This window comes from Caenorhabditis elegans, chromosome III, assembly GCF_000002985.6.
Source record: "Caenorhabditis elegans chromosome III".
Lineage (NCBI taxonomy): Eukaryota > Metazoa > Nematoda > Chromadorea > Rhabditida > Rhabditidae > Caenorhabditis > Caenorhabditis elegans.
Window position 1 is genome coordinate 6873774 of NC_003281.10, and position 23557 is coordinate 6897330.

Sequence of the window (23557 nt, forward strand, 5' to 3'; positions counted from 1 at the left end):
AAACATGCCAATTTCCGATTCCGCGAAAAACCACAAGACTCCCCCGCATCGTTAATTAAAAGGAAGAGATGAAAAATCAAAGAATTCTCACTTTTTTAGTGATTTCTCTCTCTCAACGCCAACAATCCGGTGTGGGGAGCTCATAATTAGTGCTCTCACTGTCTCCTGTCTTTTTCTCTATTTAAGCTTCGTCTTTTCGTTTTTCAATGTGTTAGTGTCACATTTCAGCCAGATATTCGCGTGTTGAGACTAAAGAGAAAGAAGGAATATATGTGTGTATATATGGTGATGACATGCCATGTTTCAATACTTTTCCTCTTGGTTTAAAAAAGTTTTAACTTTTGGAATTTATGCTCAAGCTTTAAAATTTTCCAGCAACAGTGTTTTGCCGCGCTTGTGCCAAAAACTACAGGAAAAAATACGTTTCAGCTGGTGGTATACTAGTCGTGAAATTTTTAATTTTGTAAATAAAAAATGTTGCCGTATCTCGACGTAAAAAGTAATTTTAAATCAAAAAAAAGTGTGCGCCTTTAAAGAGTACTGTAGTTTCAAACTTGTGTTGTTGCGGAATTTTTATTAATCAAATAAAAAAATCAATAAACAATTCCGCACAGAACAAATGTTTTTTACAGTACTTTTAATGACGCACACATGTCCGCATTAAAAAAATTGTCGTGTCGAGACCCTATACTGTATTTTTGGGGTAATAAAAAAAATAGTTTCGCATTTTTTCAACAAAAAAGTGTTTTCAGAAAAAAAAATTCCTTGAAAATAAAAAAAAACTTTGCAAAGAAACGCAGAAGATGGTTACTGTAATACTTAAAAGTGCACAATCGCGTGAAATTACGTTTCCAGCTAAATTATTTTATAACGGTTTTTGATTTGTTGGAAAAAAACTGAAACTGAGAAGCTGTTCCAAATTCTGTTTAAATTTGCCAAGTGAAATCCCTTTTGAACTAGTTAAACTTTTTCAGAATTTCCAACTCAATGAAATCCGTTTTTCGAATTTTCTAGAAGTAGTTATAAGCCGCCGTCCGTCAAATATGGAAATCTAAAATCACAATTCGCTTCAATGAGTTTGATTTTCGTTTTCTCGTCCGTTTCTTCAAAAAGTGTCAAGATTCATGTGTATTCCACCTCCGTTTCCTTTGGTATTTTCGCTTTGAGGAACTAAACTTATTTGGTGAACCACTCAAGGGTTTTAAATTACGAGATTGATCAGAAATCATGATTTTTTGAAAACTAATTTTAAAAATATTTCTCAACTGCAAATCGTAGTTCATTAACGAATTATAATTGAAACTAGGATCATAAATAGACTGGCGCCAGAAGTATTAATAACTCATTATTATTTTAAATGTCTCTTCTTTTTCTATGACATTTCCATCAAGCTATTAGAAAGGTAAAAAAACTTATTACGATTTCCAAACTGTGAATTTAAATTTTGATAATTGGTCATCATCAAAAATCATCAAAATACTTTGAACTTCCTCAAAAAAAAGCGTTTCTTTTTTCAAACATATCTTTAAACTTTTCGGTCGTTTTTCTTCCAAATACTTTCCAAAAAAGTTTCAATTTTTCTTTATCTTCGGTTTCGGGAGGTAATATGATTTTCCGGCGCAATTGGGCGTTGGTCTTGTGAAATTTTTTTAGATCTCCTTTGCTCTTCTTTTGCTTTTTTGATAATTTTTCGTATGAAAAGTACACATGATGCTCGTCTGAAAAAAATGAACTGGTGGCTTCTTTTGTTTCTTTTCAGATTAAATTTCTTCTTGGAGTGCATAATGACGTCCAGGTCTTGTAATTAAATTTATGAATATTCTAACTGAACATAGATTTGTCAAATAAAATTTAGACTTTAGTTGGGATCATCAACTAGTGTTTCTTGCAAACGTTCAACATAAAATGTGTTTTTTTATAATTTTTTACAGATTTCTAATATAGTATTTTATGTGTATTATTTTTGTATTCTTTTCTTATGACACGATTCGTATGGAATCGTATTGAAATAAATGAATAAATAGAATAGAGTTTCTCAATTTTTTTTGTTCTAAAATAGGATTTTTCAGAAAAAATTGTTTGCCGGTTTTGAGCAAATATTTTAGTGTCTCTGAAAAATTAGAAATATAGAAAAGAAGCTTGAAAAGAGGTTTCCTAGTTAGAACACTCCTAGCCAAAGTAAGCTCCGCTAAATCTATTTTTCAACTTTTTCATAGCATTATCACTTTTCTTGTTCTTAAACTTGCATTTTAAAACTATATGCTTTAGGTCAACCAAAATGTCAACTTTTAGAGGTAGTTTGGCTCTAGTCTACTGTAAATATTCTTGTATACCATCAACCTACCGTTCTCAATATAATTCGCGCTAATTTTAACTTGAATACCATTGTTCATTTCCAGAACCTTCACAGAAAGGCTTTCACTTTTCAATCTTTACTCTCAAAAACCAAAATCCCATTAAACATTTCTCTCAAGTTTTTTAGTGATTCATTCCTGAATTATTTCCTCGTTCCCAGACTTGTTAATAATATTCGCCACAACTTAACCAGTCTCGATCTGAAAAAATTATAAAATATGATAATTGCACGCCATTATTACTTTTATCGTTGACTGGAATTATTTGTGAGAATCAAAATTTAACAGAATTTAATAAATTTCCAGACAGAAAACCTGATTGCTCTATATATTTTTTAATTTTCGAATCGGAAAACCAAATGGAAAACAATTTGTTAAATTCCAAAATTAAAAACAATTTGAGAACGCTATTTATCAGTAAGAAAGGTTAATTTATTTTCCCACATAATTTTCTTCAGAATTTTGAAAAATAAATCAAGTTTTCCAAATAATTTTATATAGAGATTCGACAGCTGCATTATGTCAGAAATTATTGATAACATGCTAACGGGACTGTAAGTTCTGTGTCAAATACATAGTGTGTTTTTTGCATTTCAGAACTATTCTTTTAAAAATTGAAAAATAACTATGCAATTTACAGTACTTGGCCCAGGGCTTAAAATTCTTACATTTTTCTAGGACTTCTTTTCCAAAATTTATAAACGCTTTTATAATTCTGGCTGTAACATTAGGTAAAAATCGAGTTTTCACAAGATTAATGATCTCAAAAGTTTTTTGAATTTTAACTGAACTTTGAGGTTTTAGTTTCAATAATTATTTGTATTATCTTGTTTTCTTGTCCTATTCCATAATTCATCAACTAGTTTCTCAAATTATCGGTGCAGTTCTTTTTTTCCTATCCATTCCCTTTTCCCTCTCCGTTTCTCTCTCTCTCACTGTTCTTTCCACGTATCCTCTCTTCTTCCAGAGTCTCGGAGCTCGTAATTTGTTATTCATACTTGCACATTCCGTTTGATGTTTGTTATTACTCTCAACTACTTTTTTGTATGTCCGTTTACTCTTCTTTTTCTAATCGGAAATGTGTTTTATCACTATTTTGATGGGCTGGTACAAGCTTTTTTTATTAGTTGGCAATTGGATTACTGTAGCACATATGGACTTTGACAACTATTCTTACAGTTTTGAAAACCGTTATTCAAAAAAAAAATTAGCGTTTTCATTCTGTAATTTTTTCGTGGCGGTGAAGTAAAATTTCCAAATTTGATTTGAATATATTTACAAAAACTTTGAGTTTGGTTTAGCTTGAACTATATACATAGTTGAATGCTCCAAGTTAGAACTCCAGCTAGCCGGCCAGCTGTCTAATCATAAGAAGCTACCTTCACAACGCAAAAGTATTCCCAAAATATGTATCGGAAACAAACATAATTAATTGTCTAGACAATATTTCCTATAAGAACTGTGCAATCATTGCTGAAGTTATCAAGAAAGTAAAAAACGAAAATATATTTTCACCTGAGACTTTGACGAGGAAGTCGAGACATGGGTAGATTTATTTTTGCAATCGGAAATCTAATCAGTTTTGATATTATTTGCTTTCGTATTTTTGGGTTATACACTTTGGGAAAGTAAGCAATGAAGGGAAATCTAATCACGTGTCTTAGTATTTTTTGAAAATTGACTAGAATTTATTTTCATTTTGTTCCAGTAGTCATATACCGTATTTCTTCTATTAATATGGCCTCCCTATTAGACTTGCACTCCCTATTAGTATTGCACCTTGAACACCCTCCGAAAATTAGTATTGCACTCCCTATTAGTGTTGCACTCCCTAATAGTCTTGCGTCTACTTTTTTTTTTTGGTACAGACCCACCTCACTAATTTTGAGATTTTAACAACATTTTTTGCCTACTTTGCAACAATTTGTGGTAAAATTTCTATGAAATTGAAGTTACTGTTCCTTTTTGTCGCAATTACAATCAAATTTTCTAAACTTTCACACAAGGTTCGAGTTTTTTCAGAAAAAAATCAGAAAGCTCAAAGTCAGAAAAATTTTCTGAAATTTAATATTGCACTCCCTAATAGTCTTGCACTCCCTATTAGTATTGCAAGCGGGAAGACCATCGAACAATAGTATTGCAGCCATATTAATAGAAGAAATACGGTAGTATTGCTATATAGTTGATTTGAAGAGCAATATATTATCCTGTGAACTTGGTACAAAACAAGGTTTCGAAGCGACTTTTTGTGGGGTACTGTCTACTTATAAATTGTGAATTTCTACGAATTGGCATCTAATTGAACTAAGAGTATTATTTTTTTTCCATTAAAATTTTTTCCACTTTTTCGGTGTATAACATCAACTTTAGAGCAGTTCCGAAGCCTTTTGATTTAAAACTGTACCACATATATAAATAACTTCAGAGGTGGAACTCAAAGAAGGCTCACTCAACAAAAGCCGGTGTTAAATAGTTTTCTTGAATAGGCAGATGTTTTCTTAACTTTGAGTTTATGCAATTTATAAATGAGAATTTGTTCTTTGAAATTAGCCCGACATTGAAAATATGGTTTTTCTGTATTCAAGAATGATTAGCCAGCAATTTAATTTTACGATCTAATGTTTTTTTTCGAAGGTTTGTACCAATTTAAGTATGGCTGGCAAATGGCAAAAGAACCAAACCGAGCGTCCAGGTTTTTAAAATTCTGTTTTCTTCATTGTCGCGGTTTTTTGAAATAATCACAGAATTCGCTTCTTAAAAGTATTTATTATTGAAATAACTGGGCACCGGATTTGCCCAAAACTTTTTTTGAGATATTTATTTTGGAACACAAAAATTGAACCATTTTTGAAAAGTGTTACTATTGTACTTTTTCATTTCACTACGAAAAAAGTGTTTTGAACTGTCGTTAATTCAGGCGCTACTTCACCTTTAGTGTGGTAAGAAAAAAGTTGAAATTGTTTCAACTGTAGAGACTTATGTTCTATATTAAAGTTGTTATATTGGTTTTCTTGAATTTTTGATTTCCTTGTATTTCGAGATAAGTCTGTTTTGGTCCAATTTTCCAGAGTTCAAAGTGTACAAAGTAAGTATAATGTTAATTGTGGTACAATTGAGAGTTTTTTATCCACCCGCCAATATATTTTTACCCGTTTGATAAAAATGACGGGGTTTGGAATGACGAGATATAATAGAAAAACAGAGAAAACAAAGAATGGGATCTAATGAGAAATTTAAATGGAATAAATGAAAAAGCTTTGGGGGAATACGAGAACAAAAAAATTGGAAAACTTTTACTCTTTGGCTGGGAAGCCGTGAAGTCAAATGGCTATTTACCCGACACAGAGATCCCATTGTCTTTTGTCTTTTTGTCGCATTCCATTGGCTAGCAGGAAAAAAGAAAAAAAAGAAAATATTCCATCAATTCATTCCATTGCTCTCCAATGTAGCCGCCTACCAATTCATCCAATGACTTTTGTTTTGGTTTTTGTGCCGTGTCAAGAGGCCAGCCAGTGTTCCAATTTTCCCTACCTCTGTTATTCTATATTTTTTTTTTGGTATGCCATTGCTAGTGACTATGCAATTGGTTGGAATTATGAATAATTGAGTCAGAAAACGTTTTTGTCTCTTTCCCTCCTTCTAAGGATATAGGTCAAAAGATATTTCACGTGCAAGGATTTTTTGTTTTTCTTAGATATCTAGATGCAATAATTCTAAAAATTTATCTTAATTTTCAGAAAATTCAATTTCTTTCAGATTTTTAGAGTAGATATCAACAAAAAAAACTGCGTGTCTTTTCACTCTGAATCTGACTTTTGATGAAAAATAACTCACCTGCCGCACTAATTTCAATGTTTTCGGATTTATTTTAACCTTTGGAGTTTATTTTTCATGAATCACGTTAGGTTTACGCTTAGGCATAGAAATATGTTCATGTCTTTGGCATGAAGCATTTTCAATATTGCGATTTTCACTTACCATTCCTATTTCCAATTTAGATTTGAAAAAATACATATCTCTCATTGGCATTCTTCATGACTTGAAAAAAAGTAGATAGCAACAAAAACAACAAAAAAACAAAAATATGTCAATTTAACTCATATTTCCCTGTTTCCGTTTCTATTCGTTTATTTTTTCTTTCATATATTTATTTTTATTTTCCATTACCTTTCCGCCTCTGCTTCTTTTTTCCGGAAGCTTTCATATAAATAATACCTACACAATTCTCATTCCAACATCCTTGACTTTTTAGTGTTTCAAGCTTGGTTAGACTTGAACAAAACATACCTTCTAATGGCTCTTTCTGTTGCTCAATGAGCTCGATCAGGTACGTCAATAGGACCAAAAAAAGCACATTCATTACATTGTCTGCTCATGGGAAGTGGACTTTCTTGCTCATTTCTCATTGGAAGTTCATTGAGGTATAACTGCAGATACCAAATTATGTTCTTTTGAATGCTTTGGGAAAAATTTTAATTTCAAACCTACACTGGAAAATGTGAAAAAGTAACGCTTCAAGTGATTTTCCACAATTTTTCAAATCTCATACAAAAACACATACGAAATTAAAATTCAATCTTCTGAACTTTTTGTTTTCTTGTCCTTATTATTTTTTTCTTTTGCAAATCGATTTCCAGTCCCTCTTCTACTATTTTCACAGAATCAAACTAATATCTAGAAATTGAGTTTTAACTTGATTGATTATTCCGTCATGTTCTCGTTATATTGAAAAGTTTATTGGATTTCATTTAGTTTTCCTATTTTTTATAAATATTAGTTTTTGAACTGATTAGGTCAAAGATATAGATTTCGGTAATTCTACAATTTTGTCAGAGTGAATATTTCGAAGAGTATTTTCTGAATACGTGTCGTCATAGGTAACGAGATAGGTTGAAAACAAAAGTGTATGTGACGTAAAAAGTAGTGATATATATTGAAATCCCAAGGTGATTTCTGCACATATATTTTCTTGTTGCTCATTAGTGTAGCTCCTGTATTACTCTTCTTTAATCTTATTTATTTATTTATTTTTATATTTATTCATCAGGCAACAATCATAATGATGCAACTACAACAAAGCAGTGAAGTGAAGGAAAAAAGAATGAATAAATAGATATAAAATAATCATTAGGCACTTCATTAACTGCTCCGGTACCTTATGACTATGCTTTTATCAAAAATTATTTGGTGAAAAAGTATTTTAGTTCCTTGATGGTTCTGTAGCTGATAGTGAGTAATTTCCAGAATTTTCAAAATAAATATGGTCTGCCAGAGTGAAGTAATTTCTCTTTTTATCATACGATTCCGTTATACCGATTGTACCTTCTATCATATTTTTGTATAGACTACAATTTTATGTTAGTCATACACTTACTACCTTCGCCTGCCTACCGCCTATTTTCTGAGTTTTGGCGTCAGCTTCATGTAGTTTAGGCACGAGAAACGCGGGCAGGTAATCTGATGCCTACAATAATACTATGCACGAACTCTACTTAACACGGATATTTTGCTGTGTAAGCAGTTATCGGATTGAAACATAGCGGCAAGTTCAATAGACTCTTTTTTTCACCTGTAAATATTTTCCCAAATTTTTCCCTTGGAATACTGATTAGAAATTATTTTAAGATGTTTAAAAAGCCTTCAACACATATTCATAATATTTTGTTTCCGTTCGATACATCTTACCAATGCTCTGATGACATCAATGCTAACATTCAGATTTGTTCAAAAAGCTTGTTGCAAATCCCCTTTTTTCTTCTTTTCAACACAAATCCTATTCTGATAGCTGTAATCCTGTCATGTCCCTTTGATGATAAATCATGCGAAAAATGATGAAAAAAGTGTTAATCCGAATGTCAAATCTCCCCCACTATCACCAGCTTACCGGAAATTTTTTGAATTTCCGTTGAGAAGAGAAAAAGTAAGGAAATGTTGAAAATAAGCTGCAATTGGTACACTTCGCCAACGCATTGCAGCTAGTTATGCGTGTAATTTTAATATCATGTGATTCTATTTTTTATGTTTCTCATTTTTTGTTACATTGTCACTGTGTGACACCATTTGCTCTGAAATTTCTTTTCTTCTTTTTGTTGTAAAATTCTCTATCATTTTCAGTGATATATCAGAAATGTTACGATGGTTTCACGTAGAAGACGAGAAGACTTTCCTGTTTGGAATACAATTTCGAAATCGAAAACTGGTCACATTCTTTGCTCTGGTTCAATTAGTAGTGGCTTCTGTATCATTTGCTCAACACATTTACTCAGTTGCTCTTTTTAATAAGGTTGGTTGGAACAGTAGATGGAAGATGAATGACTTCACACGTTACCTATAAATCTTTTGGGGATTTTTTAAATCAGATTTTAAAAAAGAAAGAAAAACAAAAAACACTTTAAAATAAGTTTCCGAAGAATCTAAAATCATTCTATGACTCTAAACAAGCTTAGCAAACTAAAGAGCTTCTGTACCTACCCCATACATTCCAGCCCTGATCTCCTGCTTTTTTGTTTTACCGGGTAGACATATTAATTTCAAAATACATTTGTACATTTGTTTCCTAGAACGAAAATCTTGAAAAACATTCCGACTTGATCGTTTACATTAATTCAGATATTCTATTGCTCATTCAACGAAACTCGTTCCAATACCGGTCATTTTCTATCTCATGACGTGATTATTTTCGACTTTGGTCTTTTCCACGAATTAATTAATGTAAGCTGAACATTTCGTTCATTTTTTGTTGGATGGTTCTCCAAACAAGTATTTTCAGGTCCAAGAATGTATAGCAAACTATTTAGACGGTGGCTATATGCGGTGTCTATGGTGTTTCACTCAAATGATTGCATTGACCTTAACAATATGTAAGTGCTCCAAGGGGAAGAGTAACATAGAGTGTCAATGAACTTGCCTACTTTCTTACCTACTGGGCGACCTAGGCTTGCCTCGTGCCTACTTCCAAAGTTCCCGATATAGATTCTTTCAATTAGTCGTTGCCCGGCACTGCTAAGAAACGGTCCTATTCCTATGCCATAGTTTATCGATCACAGCCTTTCCAAAATTTTTAACTGAACCTTCACGTTTACAGGGACAACACTATGTATACCAAAACCACATCCTTTACTGTTATGGCCGATGTTAATAATTCAAAATGCGTATTGTTTTGGATTAGTAATTTTAACAATAGCAACGGCAGATAAGGTAAGGTTTCCAGTTTATGTCTTCTAGCAGGGCATTAAAACTGGAAGAAAGTCGTCGTTTTTTTCATGATCAAAATTGTTTAAAAGTCTCGTTAGACTCTTTGATCTATTAGATAAATATCAGAACTACCTTTAGGTGGAAAGTTCAAATTCTGGAGTCTGAGCAATCTTAAAATATTTCAGCTCCTGGTTGCCCTGTTCCATCCTGTTAATGCTCACCTGAACCTGATGATTTTATATTTTGCCGTTGGAACATCAATCAATCATTTCTTTGACTACATCCTCTGGCACTACTATTGGTATGAAGAATTTCAATATATTGGTAGAACAGGAAAACATGTGATTCCCTTTTGGGTGTAGATTTTATTTCAACTTTTTGTTTTGTTTCAAACTCAATTGTCAACGAAAAGCCCCCTTCATTTTCATAATCTCTGGGACAAAAAATATTTGTATAAAAACGGTTACTGTGTTCCACCTCTGCTTCATCTGAACTATGTTCTCTGCATCGAATAAAAATTTGTTTAGTTGTTATATCATATTTTTATACTTGTATAAAACTTTTGTTAGTGTGAGAAAATAAACATGCCAAAGTACGTAAAACTGTTAGAATTCACTAATATTCCCAAATTCGAAGAGCATTTTAGATGATTATAAAAATCTCATTATGACAACGAACAAATTTAGTCTTGCTGTAGGTATGAAGCAGGCGTAGGCCCTCTTGAAAACATTTACGCAATTTAATTTTAAAAAAACCTTAGCACTTCATTCATATACAAAATTGTTTTGGAAAATTTATTTATCCATTCAATTCTCAATTTCCAAGTAATCACGCAACACTTGAGGCACGTTGATATGATTCCTTTTCTCCGAGTAAAAGCCATGCTGTGTTCCGCCCGAAAACAAATACATAAAAGGTTTATATTGTAGACGTTGGCTGAAACATGTCCTGATTTCACCTGCTTTCCTAGAGAAATGTTAACATCTCCACCTATTGCACAATGAGCCCATCTTCACCTACATTATCTGATAATAGGTAAAGAAGGACCACCTTGCACCTCTGTCATCATGATGATTTTTAGAGCATTATCATCATTTCTAGTGGGTGTGGTCTACAGTAAAAGAGCCCAAAGAATATCAGTTTGAGTCAGTATTCATACTTTATTCCTTCTCTCTATCACTATGGCTTATCCGTACCCAGTTTTCAATGCTGAAAATGTCTTTGACAATACCCAGCAACAAGTTGGATTCTATGATTATTCAACTCCATTCAATGGTACATACTCCTTCACTACTGACTATTCTTATTATAATAACTACTATGACTATGTCAATACTTATGCTTCTTATTATCCAACTGCAATGGATTCTTCATCTTTAAATATTTCACCAACTACTGGAAGTCCTAATTCTTCCCATTTCACCACGTTTACTCATTTTTCTACTCCATCTACATCTCCATCTACCTCTACTCAAAGTTCAACTCCACCGAGCAATTCTGATAATAAGAAGTCATTTCAATGCTCAAATTGTTCAGTAACTGAAACAATTCGTTGGAGGAATATTCGATCAAAGGAAGGAATTCAATGTAATGCTTGTTTTATTTATCAACGGAAATATAATGAGACTCGTCCAGTCACTGCCGTTAACAAATATCAAAAAAGAAAATTAAAGGTACAGGAAACGAATGGTGTAGATTCTTCTTAATGTAAATTGTATCATTGTAAATTGTATAACTCAATTGTAATTTTCTTGTTTTAAGCCGGTAAATTGTTTTTAATTAATATGATCTCATAACTTATATTTATATCTTGTTCTCGATTTTAATTACATCATAACTTTAATTGCATGGATTGGATGCCGTTGTGTATAAAATAACACTTCAAAAAATAATCATTCATATTGCAATTTTACAATAGAAACGCAAAAGAAAATATTTTAAAACGGAAAATGGTTAATGTGGTGGTGTTGTGATGGAGCATCCAAGAATCGCCTCTATTAACCACTGCTCGCTGACAAGATTGTACTTTGTGCAGTCGCGGAATTTGTCTCCTATCTGTAAAGAGAAATAAAAATGTCACCAAACTGAAACTACCGAATCCATAATAACAGGAAAACTCCTTCGTTAAACTTACATCATGTGTCAAGCTGTAGAGCACAAAGTTTGGTTTCAAGTTGGCATTATGGTACGGCGGTGGATCTTTTTCGTCAATAATGGGCTCCCTCGCTGCAGCTTGACCACCGGCAGATCGAATAATTTCAAAAAGAGCTGGGCGATCTGAAATTGAAAATTGAAAAAATTAAAATACTGTAAATTAGAATCGTACCGAGGAAGTTATACTTTGGCTTTGGAATGAAAAATTTGCAACCGGCGAACAATTTTGGTTGCTGAAAAATTTGGTTGTATTTTTTTCTTTAGTGGAAATCAAATCCGTACCATTTTAGTGATTGTCTTCTTCCATTGTTCAATAGTATTTTCAAATACTTCACCTTCCATCCATCTAACTTTCTGAACCATATAAGAACGATCATCATCGACTTTCGATGGATCAATAATGCACGCTCTCAGCCAATCTCGACTAACTATCATTCCCGATCTGAAAGTATGAATTTCCGCTTTGAAATTTCATATTTTCACATAGATTTTTTTGGCTCTCATACTGCACCCTTGCGATTGTTTGCAATTTTCCCATGGGATCAGTCTATAACTAGACAGGGAAACGCATTTTATAATACAATCGAGCCACTGTGAAACTGAAATGAAGGTGTTTCTGGTGAGTTATATACTACTTTTGCTAATATTCAAAACTAATTTTGCAGTGTTTCCTTCTTCTTCTTCTTTCAATTTATGTTAATGCAAAGAAAGCAGAATGTCGAACTGATTCGGATTGCTCGGATAATAGGCTTTGTGTTTATGGACAATGTCTTTTTTCAAATCATGCAAGTGGTGGAGTTGTTATCACTGACGAAAATGCTGATGAACCTTGTACTTTTGACTGTCCAGTTGGAAAAAAATGTGTGGCAGGAGCCTGTGTTCGTGCCTAATTATCTTTTTATCTCCAATAAATATGTAATGCATTGCGACCTGATTTGAAGGAATGATAGAAAATAGACCATAATTACCGAATATAACTGTTAAAAAATTATTTCAGCTTTGGAAAAATAATAAGTTCTGATTAGTTTTGAACTCTCGTGCAAATGAATGGCTAAATTCGAACGCTTTTCGTGATTTTTGCTTGATGTTCCGAAGATTGTCAGATTTTCATAAATTTTTTAAGCAAAAAAAAAGATGAATAAATGTGAAATTATCGACTTTCAATTCAATTTTGAAGTTTCAGCGAATTTCTTTCTGATTATCATGCGTTTTCTTACGAACAAATGCCTTCCATTTATTTGCGCGAGAATTTAAAAATAAGTAGCCCATTTTTTGAAAAATTTCGAAAAAATTAATTTCTTAACAGCTATAGTCTGTCATTACGGTCTATTTTCTGACATTAAAAATCCCAAAATGACTATCTCCCACTTTTTAGGATAATTTTAAAAACCTACTTTATGATAGCTTTTAAAATTTCTCCAATATGCTCCTTGTTAATATTGAGCACACGAGTTTTCAAATCAACGGTGACTACCACATGCGTCGGAGAATCCATATCAGCAGGAACTATCTGAATAAATTTATTTTATTTTTAAAAATTAATTGTTTTTACATTGATTTTTCCGGGAAGTTTTCGTTTTTCAGATTCAGTGAGCATCTTCTCATCTATGAGTTGAACGAAATGAAGACGAGATTTTGGAGGGGCGACGACTGAAAATTCAATTTTTATCACGAAGAATAAAATTGTCAAAAAATTTCTTACCAGGCTGTAAAACTCTCTGTTCAGTCTTGAATTTTTCGATTATTTTCCTAATTTTCGGATCACTTTTAGCCATTTCTTCGACAGTTTTTCCAGCAATATTTCGAATTTTGATGCTGGCACCTTTCGATAAAAGATATTCAACAATTTGAGTATTTTGACGGCGAACAGCCTCGTGAAGCGTTGTTTCTAATGTTGAGCCGCCTGAATTCTTCGTCAAGAAAGTTGATAGAAGTTGTTTCTTACATGAAGCATTAATAACTGCACCCGCTTCAACAAGTATCTTAACAGCTTCCAATGAGCTATTCTCAACTGCCACGTAAAGTGGTGTCTTTCCGTCTTCTTTCTCATTTACGCACGTTCCTGCCTCTACAGCACTTCGAAGTTGAGGAATACGATTATTGCGAATTGAATTGACCAGGACAGCTTCACCACGACGAGTACCATAAGAACTGCGACGCTGAACATTTAAAAAATTGCAAAAAGTTTGCGAAAATGTGAAAATTGGAATGAAGGCGTAGAGATCAAGTTCAATTTTCAAAAAAAAAAGTCAAGCCACCTAGGGGACTCGAACCCCTGACCTTAAGATTAAAAGTCTCACGCTCTACCAACTGAGCTAAGGAGGCCATGCGTGCTGTGATGCAAAGACTTGTTAAGTAAGGGACAGAGGCGCAGACAACAAGATAATGTGGACGTTGAGCGTGACAGAGTAGAAAGACGAACGCCCGAAAACTCTTTTATTGAAGTCACTCACTTGCTCTGATTTCACACTCATCGACTTCTCTCCAAAACTCATCGGTGATTGAGATCGTCGTTCGATTTTATCGGATTTAATCGAATTTTTACGACTTCTAGACGTCGATGGTACTTCTTCTGGTTCTTCAGGTTCCAATTTTGGTTGTTTCTTGGCGCTCGCACTCATTGAAGCTTGCCGTTTTGTGAGAGGAATCGCTTTCGAGAAAATATCTTCTTCGATAATTTCGGCTTTAACTGGATTACTGCTACTTCCGAAAGCTTGAGCATACGTTGCAACACCAGTTGCTGCTGGAGCAGTTGAGCGACGCTGAAGAATTTCCGTTAAAGTTCTGAAGCGTCTTTAAAGTGAAATTGTCATACCTCAATAAACGGCGTCAGTAAATCATTTTGATGAGTTCTCTGCGGAACTTGCGATGCAAAAAGATCAACTACAGGCGCAGCCGGTTCATTTTTGACGGAAGTTTTCAGTATCGATGACCTTTTGGGTTTTCTCTCATGAACACTGACAGTTGAAGGGCGTTTTGTCGAATTACGCGTTCTAAAAGTAAATAAAATTCAATTAATTGAAGCAATGTAACAAACTCACGGAGAAGCTTCTTTGCTGTAGTCGTGGAATATATCCAATTCTGGAGAGTTTGAATTTTCCCTGAATTTACTGGGAAAATATGAAAAAAAGTTCTGCGTTCGGGGGGAATCGAACCCCCGTCGAATGCTTGGAAGGCATCCATGCTGACCATTACACCACGAACGCGGCATGGGAAACCAGCTATTAAATGAAGAGACATTTCTACTTGAAGCCACCAAATAGACCGCATCAGGTTTGTAGAAGAAGCATGACGGGAATCGTTTTCTCGGAAAGATATCCCCGATATGTCGCGTTCGTGGTGTAATGGTCAGCATGGATGCCTTCCAAGCATTCGACGGGGGTTCGATTCCCCCCGAACGCAGATTTTTTCGACTTACCGGTTTTCATCTTTACACATCAAATCATCATCCTCTTCACCAAGTTGTCCCATCTCGTCTGGCATATGAGCTTGCGTCTCCAGGAATTTCTCTACGGCATCAGCTGGAGTTTTTTCTTTGTTAAAAATGTTTTGTGTACAGGCAAACTCTGCTTGAGTTAGAGATGTTGTTCCGACCTAAATGAGAATTTAATTTTCGAGCTTTTCACCATTGACTTACTTTCTGTAAAAGGTCGTTTAGTTCAGACAAAGTATCAAAGCACGTTTTCAGCATATGAGCTTCTGTGATTTTGGATGTGTCTAGTGGGAAAGCACAACTCGGACACATGTGTCGAGCCACTGAAGAGCGTTTTCCAGACGGTTTCTGTTGAAATGTGGCGATACATTCCCTGAACATAAACTGAAGTTATTGACAATTTATTAGGTTGCAATACCTACCAGCAATAAGCATGTTTGCAAGATGATCCGAGATATTGCAAGTCTCCCCTCGGTTTTTTGCTGAAATTTTATTTAAGAGGCAAAATCTTGTACAACAACTTACCATTTAACACACTCGATAGCTGTTCGAAACGTTTCCAATGCTTTTTTAGTGTTTTCAAACATTATTTGACGCTGAAACAATAATTAAATCAAACAGGAAAAGAATAAAATTCGAAAATCGCACTTGTTTGTTTGCGCGTCAGGTGTGGTGCGTGCGCACAGAATACATTTTATTTTACGAACAAAATATTTTACTTCTATTTCTTTTTCTTTCATTAAACTAAAATTACATTTATTTTTTGTGTTTTATAGAAAAATACAGTTTACTTGGTCTGGAAAATTCACGAGAATGATCCTCTCGTCAATTTATTCTCTTTTTAATTATAATTTTAAGTTTTAAGCATGAGACCGCCAAGTGAATTACTCGATATTATTTCAAAGCTTGCTGAGCTCGATCCATTAGTCAGAAAAGGAGCAGTTAGACAGCTTTCAAGCAAACAAGAGGTAGGAAAAAAGTAGCTGAAATAAATGCCTAATTAAAGTGTTATTTTTTTAGGAATTATCCGATAACGAGCTCAACACATATGTGATTGAACGTCTTATTTCTGGATGTGCTTCAGCTCGTGCTGCTGTTCGTTTGGGATATACAACCGCTTTGGGTACTATTTTAATGACAAAAGCAGGCGAATCATGGGAACTCGACAAAATATTGGCCGTTGCAGATAAAAAGATGGACCTGGCAGAAAAGGTTGGGATTGTAAGTTCCTTTATTTGTACTAAATGTTTCGATTCAGACTGTTGGTACCGGACATGCAATTGGACATTATCTTATTCTTGTCACATATTGTCAAACCAGAAAACTCAAAGAAGCAGAAGCTACAAAAATTGTTGAGCATTCGAAGAAAATCAGAGACTTTGCTCCAAGCTTGGCATTTTCACAGATTAACCTTCTATGCAGTTTGGCTACAAAGACAAAAGAAAGTGTTTTCCAAAAGGTAAATCAATTTACTGTTTGAACAAAAACAAATCTATATTAATTTTTAAATTTCAGAGTGTATCCCCAGCCATCGAAATGAATTTGGAAGGTCTCAGCTCTCAGTTCACACCGGAAAATGTCTACCTGGCACTTCGCCTTCGTAATTCTCATTCAACAGTGGTTGCAAAATACGCAAAGTTTGTAAAGAAAGACGGATCTATTCAATTTTCTGATGATCAGTATCCTAAAATTTTGGCTGCTTTAAAGGTTAGTTTTCTATTTTAAAATTTTTATAAATACTTTATTTTCAGCGCTGTGACTTCGCCACAGTTCAAGTATTTCTTCCACTTCTCATCAAAGCATCAGTTGAATCATCTGGTTTTGATAAAATGTACCTGAGTAAGTTATACTTTTGAAAAGTTTTTTTTATAAATTCTCATTTTCAGAAGTTCTCGAGCCATGGGCCCTTTCAAGCAACGAGACGAAAGTTTTCGATAGAATTCTCACGATTGTCACTCAATTCTTTGATTTTGGAGGCGATGTGAAATCAATTGTTGTAGTATTTACTAAAGAAGTTTTGAATCGAATGGAGACCGCTACACGTGGAAAAGGACAATTCAGATTGATGAGTAAAAAGGTAATATTCAAGAGTCTTTATTGTTCAAATTTACAAAAATTAGTGAGATAGAAATTATCTAAAGGTAAACTGGCTTTTGTGATCGAATATGTCTCTGAATTTGTTTGATTGCTTTTCGGAGAAGAGCCTGGCAATCTTCCGGTACTGAAAAAAGATTTTTTAAAACTCAAGCTTTCTTCTAAACATCGAAAACATACATTTCTTGCATTGTTGTGTAAGTTCCTCATTTTCCACACAATATTCGGATGTTATTTCACACTCGATAGAACATAAATCGAGTACAGGAAGCCAGACAGCATCAGAAAATGGATCACCGCCTGTAAAAAAAGTGTTGGAACAATATTTAATTTCTTGTATCTTAAAAATGTATGCTGGTAAATTATGAAGAATTAATTCAGAAATCGTTTACAACATTTCTGAAATATACTATAAGATTATTCTTTTGTGTTATTACATAATACAGATTAAATTTGAATTTAAATTGATTTTCTAACTTACATAATTTAGAGTTATGAAACAAAAACTGTGAAACCGATTCGTACTGAATCCGCCTTTTAGACGCTTGTCCATTGATTGCCGCGATCAGAAAAATTCCGATAATAATTGAGCATTTTGTCATTTTGAGTTCCAAATTTAGTATTGCCAAAGTGATGAAAAACTAATACGTAGTTCAACAAAAAGATGAGAAATAGATGAAAGAAAGAAGAAAAAGAAGAAGCATTGTTCATTGAATACCACAATGAACTGTGTAAAGTAACGGGATTCTGGGTGTAATACAGATAGTTCTTTCTATAAGATGATGACACATTAACGACGACCTCATTATATCCATACATATTGTTTTATTTGGATTACGAGTTAGATTTAGAATGTTAGATTTATGAGAGATTGCAGCGATATTTGAGAGACAGGAATGTTGAAAATTGATTATCATTCGAACTTTTTAACACGAAAATATTGAATAATATTATTAAAAGTATACATTCGAACAAAGATTTTAAACTAAAGAAAATTTCGATACTGGCTTAGCTAGGAAATTAAATTTACTTTTAACAACAAAAAAAAAACACATTTCAAAATAATATCTTCATTTTACAGGTGGATGACTTCGCTGCATTCATCCAATCCAAACTTTCTGAACTTCGTGATGAAGAAGCCTATACTGCTCTGAAAGAGCTCGAAAAGTGCGGAAATGTGGACAAGGCCTGTGGTACCGGCCTTACGACCGCCCTACTTTCAAATCTTGGAAAGAAGCAGATCTCTGTGTGGATTAAGGTAGAAAAAGAACTGACGGTTCAATTTCAGCATATAGATTTTTCAGGAAAATCTCTCCAACCAAGATGAAGTTCGGAAGATCGTCTCTGCATTCAGTAACTGGGATGAAAAATCACGAATCACAGTTCTCTCTGCTCTTTTGTCGCAGAAGGCAACTGAAACCAGTCAATCTGTTGTTACCAGCATTATTGATTCACTTTTCTATGTCAAGGTTTGTTCATTGTTTGTTTGAAGTTGAAGTAAAAAATTATTCCAGACTCGTGCTGGAGAGTTCGCATCGATTCAAATTTCTGAGAAAAACGAAGAGGTTCTCCGTCAACTTGTTGTTGCTGTTCAAGGAGAAGAAGAAGTAAAGAAAGCTGAGAAATCGATTGGAAAATCCAAACTTCGCAAGAAGTGAGAATTTAATATTAATTCATTTTCAAAGTTAATTTTTTTCAGGTCCCTTCAAATTCTATGGTATGTCACCCGCTTGTGGTCTCGAATCGCCGCGAGCTCTGTAGATTCTGCCGCCTACGATTCGGATAGCTCAGAAATCTTGGCAATCGCCAAAAACGAAGCAGATGGAAATAACTCACTGGTCTTTGTCGATCTTCTTCTTTCAATTCTGTCCCGCGAGCAAAAGTTCCATCGTACTCCAACTGCATTCGCTTTTGTTCATGCTATTCCTACATTGGAATCTAAAGATTTGTGTCATATTGTTGAGGTAAATTGGTTTTTGAAAAATCTAAATGTCTGAAAAATTTTATTTTGAAATTTCAGACTGCAATGATGAGTGAGGCTGAATTGGCTGGAAACGATGATGAGGATATGGAAGACGAGGAAGGAATGCCATTTGATGAATCTGAAATTCCATCTGGAAATGGAGACGATGAAGCAAGTGATTCGGATGATGATGATGAGGAAGAGGATGATGATGAAGGAAATGAGGTACATTCATTTTTCGTTTTGTAAATTTTACAATAAATATTTTTAGGCAGTTGATCAAGAACTTCTTGATAAATTGAATGCTGCTCTTGGAGATGCTGCTCCGAGAGATTCTAGCAGTGACGTGGAAATGGATGATTTAGATGATGAAGCAATGCAGAAAATGGATGAGAGACTCGCTGCCGCATTCAAAGCAATTGCTCCAAAAGCTGGAAAAGATAAGAAGCGTAGTGCAAAGAGTGTAGAAGCTCTGAAAATGAAAATTGCCGACCTTTTGCTCATCGCAATTTCATCAAAGGAGCTTGCTGAACAGAGCAAAATTGTAAGATTGGTATATAAGAGTTTCTAAGAATATTACTTAAATTTATTTCAGAAACTTGTCGTTCCACTCTTGAAATGGGCTAAAGTCGACGCAAAAACTCACGACAAGGTTGCTCAAAAAGTGTTAGAACTTGTAAACATTGTTGTGAAGATGAAGGTGAGAGCATATTTCAGTTGTGAAAAAATAGTTCTTAACAAATAATTTCAGTTTACTGATGTTTCCGAGAAAGATGCTCTTCAACTTCTGAAACAAGTTCTCGATGAGGCGCAGACAACTACAAATATTCTGATTATTGATACAGTAGCACGATGTGTCACTTTTGTGCTCAAGATTAGTTCTCGCGATGGAAAATCGATGTCAGCTGGTGTCAAAACAGAATTCCAATCACTTTTTGAAAATTATCTGAAGAATGTGGAAGGAAAGGTTCCATCGAATTTTGTCATTCAGCCAATCGCCGATCTTCCATTGCTGTTTGTTGATCAACTTGGAATGCTCATTGATGCCGGATTTGATGAGGAGAATCGAATTTTCAAAAGAGTACGTATTAAAAACACATTTTTATTTAATTTCTGTAAAATTTAGACTGAAATTCTCGGAGCCATTGCGATGATTTTCACGAAGCAAGTGCTCCAGGAGACGAATATCAAGGGTGCGATTATCAAGAAAATTGGAAAATTGGCCGCTGCTTACTTCCAGAAAGTTGTTGATTCTGATAAATCGGAGGTATGGCTTTCAAATATTAAAAAAAATTACCTGAATCACGGTACCCGAGCTAAATACTTTTCGCTTCTTTCGTTTTTTTTTTTGGCGAAAAATTAATTTTTCACTTTTTATTGAAAAAATAGCAAAAAACATCAACAAAAAATTGTTGAACGGTCAAAAAAAACTTTTTACGTAAAACTTTAAACGTTTTTTTTTTAAATTATAAACATGTTTCCAAAAAATTAACATCGAAATTTTAAGTATATTGCTTTATGGTTAAAACAATTAAAATTTCATTCGTTGTCGAAAAAAACCAACTTTTTGCTTTCTTCATTTTTCGGTTTCGAAAAAAATGTGTATTTTTTGGACTTTGACAATGCCAAAAGGAAAAACCAAACAAAGTATATAACTTTTGTAAATTTTCATCTTTTTCAGCTCAAACCACGCCTATTCGGAACTGTCCTTCAACTCATTCTCAAGGTCACAGTTTGCATTCAAAACGACGAGAAACACGTGGATGCACTCCGCGAATCTCTCGAATATGTCATTCAGAAGATGTTTGAAGGTGAAGTTTTCATTCAACTGAAAAAGATCAACCCGACCTGCCATCACGTAAGTTTTCAAATTGAACAGGCAGAATTTAAGTGCAATATTTCAGATCATCGGAAAGTCTATCGCTGGTGCATTCACCTCTATCAAGAAGAGCTTGGATATTGAAAATTAATATTTTTAGACAAAAAAATGCTCCCTCCACATTGTTATCTCATTTGTTGTTGTTGTTTTTTAATTGTTTTAATCAATTCCCTCTGTTCCCCTTGAAATGTTCTTCCAATTGTTGAATTTTAATGTTTTTTATTCAATTGAAATTGTTTTTTTTGAAGATTTAGTTCTTCCCAAATGACACAGCGAAGAAAACCTAAATGTTTCGAGGACTTTTGAAAATCCGTTTTTTCCTCCGATCAGTTTCCTCAATGATCAGCACACTGCGTCGCCACGATCTACACAGTCTCTAACTTTTGTTCTTTCTGCAAAAGTTACACTGATAAGAAACTCGTTGATGAAAGATAGTCTGTGTCTCATGCTCTCTCTTCAATGAGACGATTTTCGAAAGACACTTTCTCTGCGTCTCTTCGTCTTATATGATTTCTAGAAGCTAAATGTCTATCAAAGTCGTATCAGTTGTTTTCGGTCACTTTTTGAAAGTTTTTGAGAGACAGATCAAACGACGCAGAAGTTCTCTCAAAAGTTGGTGAAATAACGTGGAAGAATGAGAGAGTGGGAAAAGAAACAGGAATCATTGAACATTTCCGAGAAGATTACGGTAGAAGCTTCCGAACAAAGTTTGAATAAAGATGAATCTTTTTGATTGTCTTTTTTTAGCCATTAAAAAATGAATTATCCAGATTTTCCGACAAAAAACTTTTAAAAAATTGTTTTTTTAATTTTCAAAAATCGAGAGAAAAAAGTAAAAATTCACTAGGAGAACATTTGAAATTTCTTGTGGATATGGTAGTTACAATGTTTTGATCGTGTCGAGACCCAAGTCTTTTCTTAAAAATTGTTTTTACAAAAATCAACACTTCCAAATATATACATTTTTTGTCAAAATGTCCTTCACTTCCTTTTATAGTCAACATTCAGTTGCTGTCAACAACCACCTGAAAAAGTGCACCTAATAGTAAATGTGTACATTGAAGTCAAATATTTTGAAAACAATTTTTTTTTAAATCAGATTGATAAGAATCCGGAAAAGAACAGTTGTTACTATTTTAATCGACACTAAACTCCGCCCACAAACTACCGTATAACTCGTTGATCTTTTGAAAAAAAAATTCCATTGAGTGATGTTTGCTGTTATGGAGAATACCACAGTTCTGGTGAATTTCACAAGGAACGATTTAAAGGTGACTATTACATTTTTGAAGAACACGACGTGGGAAAACTGAACTTTGCTCATTGATAGAAAATGGAATTCGATCAGGTCGGTGTTTGCTTTGCGACCCCAGCTACCTTTTTCCATTAAACTCAAATTTGAATATATTCCGTACAAGCACTCTAATTGACCTACTCGTACCCCCGTTTGATGACGTAGACAGATCAAAATACGCACTGAATTTAGCGTCATTTGGTGCCGCGCGGACACCGCACGGAACATGAGACATAGAGATAAGAGACGGACTCTAATGATTTCTGATTGTTTCTAGTAAAATCTGATCATTGATGAGTACTTTTGATGAGTGAATGGCCTTTTAAGATTTCAGATTGATATATTGAAAGATATCTGAAAAATTAAGGTGTGGCTGAAAAAGTGCTAGAAATTGTTCTAGAAGCATGCTTTCTTCACATTTATTCCCGTCCGGCTCATCTCAAATATTTCATAACGGGTTTAAATCGTAATGGCAAATTATAAGAATCAAAGCGGGCGAACTGAAGGCGCAAAAAAAAAAACAAAAAAAAAAACAAAGTCAATCGTCACCAATTTATTATGGCCGGTGTTCTGTTTCATTTTAGAGAAAAAAAATAAAACAACACGATTGAACAATCAACAAACAAACAGATGATCAGTAGAACATCAGTTTAATATTACACGTACCAGCACCCTTGAAATCAGAAAAACAATACGCCATCATTGTTCACATAATTTCAGAACAGAAAGCTACACAAATCACAAAATATTTAAAAATTGAACAGTGGTTCGCACTCAAAATTGACTAGTGATCGGGAAGATGTAAATAAAACAAAGACAGAGTACAAAGTTTCAGAGAATTTTCAAAGATGACAAAACATTCAATGTTCTCGTGATTTTATTCTTAATTTCCAATTGTTTATTTCTAGATATTTCTTTTTTACAGAGCTTGAATCGAAGTCACCAAATATTGCTAAAAATTTTGGATGTAGAACTTTTGAAACTATCATTCTGAACGTCTTGGTAAATTGACAAAATTCAAAACTGCGATTAACTTGATGCATTGTTCCGTAATTTAGCACCCACAATAATCCAATATTACAATTTTTAACTCATAGAATTTTTTTTTGACAAGTTCCAAATACGCACATAAGCTATAAAATCTCTTTAATTTCTTTTTCATACGATATTTTCATTTTAGAAATTGTGCTAT

At 33.8% G+C, this 23557-nt stretch overlaps 5 protein-coding genes and 6 non-coding genes across 11 annotated transcripts; 6 read left to right on the forward strand and 5 right to left on the reverse strand.

Annotated features, from left to right (window-relative positions):
• Positions 1-7323: 7323 nt before the first annotated feature.
• Positions 7324-10080, forward strand: K04C2.7 (Polyprenol reductase). The gene is made up of 6 exons (NM_001382901.1): positions 7324-7549; positions 7599-8637; positions 8964-9065; positions 9124-9214; positions 9439-9551; positions 9734-10080. The coding sequence occupies exons 2-6, from the start codon at positions 8482-8484 to the stop codon at positions 9908-9910; spliced, it is 639 nt and encodes a 212-aa protein (NP_001370786.1). The 5' UTR covers positions 7324-7549; positions 7599-8481; the 3' UTR covers positions 9911-10080.
• A 649-nt stretch (positions 10081-10729) lies between these two features.
• On the forward strand, positions 10730-11254 carry med-2 (GATA-type domain-containing protein; the record flags this gene model as incomplete). Its single annotated transcript, NM_066096.3, has 1 exon — positions 10730-11254. The coding sequence occupies one exon, from the start codon at positions 10730-10732 to the stop codon at positions 11252-11254; it is 525 nt and encodes a 174-aa protein (NP_498497.1).
• Positions 11255-11433: 179 nt separating this feature from the next.
• Positions 11434-15731, reverse strand: brd-1 (BRCA1-associated RING domain protein 1). Its single transcript, NM_066097.9, has 15 exons — positions 15661-15731; positions 15558-15617; positions 15340-15508; positions 15121-15296; positions 14744-14803; positions 14518-14695; positions 14156-14464; positions 13648-13861; positions 13405-13605; positions 13255-13352; positions 13097-13212; positions 11985-12144; positions 11875-11935; positions 11683-11825; positions 11434-11603 (listed from the first exon to the last, which is right to left on the reverse strand). The coding sequence occupies exons 1-15, from the start codon at positions 15720-15722 to the stop codon at positions 11502-11504; spliced, it is 2109 nt and encodes a 702-aa protein (NP_498498.3). The 5' UTR covers positions 15723-15731; the 3' UTR covers positions 11434-11501.
• On the forward strand, positions 13943-14030 carry K04C2.10. Its single transcript, NR_052412.1, has one exon. It is a non-coding gene; the product is annotated as an Unclassified non-coding RNA K04C2.10 (non-coding RNA).
• Positions 13955-14027, reverse strand: K04C2.t3. Its single transcript has one exon. It is a non-coding gene; the product is annotated as a tRNA-Lys (tRNA).
• On the forward strand, positions 14818-14875 carry K04C2.11. The gene has a single exon (NR_052413.1). It is a non-coding gene; the product is annotated as an Unclassified non-coding RNA K04C2.11 (non-coding RNA).
• K04C2.t2 lies at positions 14837-14908 on the reverse strand. The gene has a single exon. It is a non-coding gene; the product is annotated as a tRNA-Gly (tRNA).
• K04C2.9 lies at positions 15030-15112 on the reverse strand. The gene has a single exon (NR_052414.1). It is a non-coding gene; the product is annotated as an Unclassified non-coding RNA K04C2.9 (non-coding RNA).
• Positions 15033-15104, forward strand: K04C2.t1. The gene has a single exon. It is a non-coding gene; the product is annotated as a tRNA-Gly (tRNA).
• A 269-nt stretch (positions 15732-16000) lies between the features above and the next one.
• Positions 16001-21316, forward strand: K04C2.2 (DNA polymerase V). Its single transcript, NM_066098.7, has 17 exons — positions 16001-16103; positions 16156-16347; positions 16394-16594; positions 16651-16842; positions 16887-16974; positions 17022-17212; positions 18311-18487; positions 18534-18698; positions 18744-18883; positions 18929-19193; positions 19250-19417; positions 19464-19736; positions 19788-19892; positions 19944-20273; positions 20319-20459; positions 20874-21050; positions 21097-21316. The coding sequence occupies exons 1-17, from the start codon at positions 16002-16004 to the stop codon at positions 21160-21162; spliced, it is 2973 nt and encodes a 990-aa protein (NP_498499.1). The 5' UTR covers position 16001; the 3' UTR covers positions 21163-21316.
• On the reverse strand, positions 17218-17887 carry K04C2.5 (INSulin related). The gene is made up of 3 exons (NM_066099.3): positions 17711-17887; positions 17410-17529; positions 17218-17356 (listed from the first exon to the last, which is right to left on the reverse strand). The coding sequence occupies exons 1-3, from the start codon at positions 17829-17831 to the stop codon at positions 17271-17273; spliced, it is 327 nt and encodes a 108-aa protein (NP_498500.1). The 5' UTR covers positions 17832-17887; the 3' UTR covers positions 17218-17270.
• Positions 21317-23557: the final 2241 nt, after the last annotated feature.

Excerpts from the sequence above, each read along its gene's own strand:
- K04C2.7 (NM_001382901.1), top strand. The coding sequence starts at position 8,482 with ATGTTACGATGGTTTCACGTAGAAGACGAGAAGACTTTCCTGTTTGGA. Across the intron at positions 8,638-8,963 it reads CAGTTGCTCTTTTTAATAAG|ATATTCTATTGCTCATTCAA; the intron begins GTTGGTTGGAAC and ends ACATTAATTCAG. Across the intron at positions 9,066-9,123 it reads TTTTCCACGAATTAATTAAT|GTCCAAGAATGTATAGCAAA; the intron begins GTAAGCTGAACA and ends AAGTATTTTCAG.
- brd-1 (NM_066097.9), bottom strand. The coding sequence starts at position 15,722 with ATGTTTGAAAACACTAAAAAAGCATTGGAAACGTTTCGAACAGCTATC. Across the intron at positions 14,696-14,743 it reads TACAGCAAAGAAGCTTCTCC|AACGCGTAATTCGACAAAAC; the intron begins GTGAGTTTGTTA and ends ATTTACTTTTAG. Across the intron at positions 14,465-14,517 it reads TACTGACGCCGTTTATTGAG|CGTCGCTCAACTGCTCCAGC; the intron begins GTATGACAATTT and ends GAAATTCTTCAG.
- K04C2.2 (NM_066098.7), top strand. The coding sequence starts at position 16,002 with ATGAGACCGCCAAGTGAATTACTCGATATTATTTCAAAGCTTGCTGAG. Across the intron at positions 16,348-16,393 it reads AGATGGACCTGGCAGAAAAG|ACTGTTGGTACCGGACATGC; the intron begins GTTGGGATTGTA and ends GTTTCGATTCAG. Across the intron at positions 19,194-19,249 it reads ATTTGTGTCATATTGTTGAG|ACTGCAATGATGAGTGAGGC; the intron begins GTAAATTGGTTT and ends TTGAAATTTCAG.
- K04C2.5 (NM_066099.3), bottom strand. The coding sequence starts at position 17,831 with ATGACAAAATGCTCAATTATTATCGGAATTTTTCTGATCGCGGCAATC. Across the intron at positions 17,530-17,710 it reads GTTTCATAACTCTAAATTAT|GCGGTGATCCATTTTCTGAT; the intron begins GTAAGTTAGAAA and ends CTTTTTTTACAG. Across the intron at positions 17,357-17,409 it reads TACACAACAATGCAAGAAAT|TACCGGAAGATTGCCAGGCT; the intron begins GTATGTTTTCGA and ends ATCTTTTTTCAG.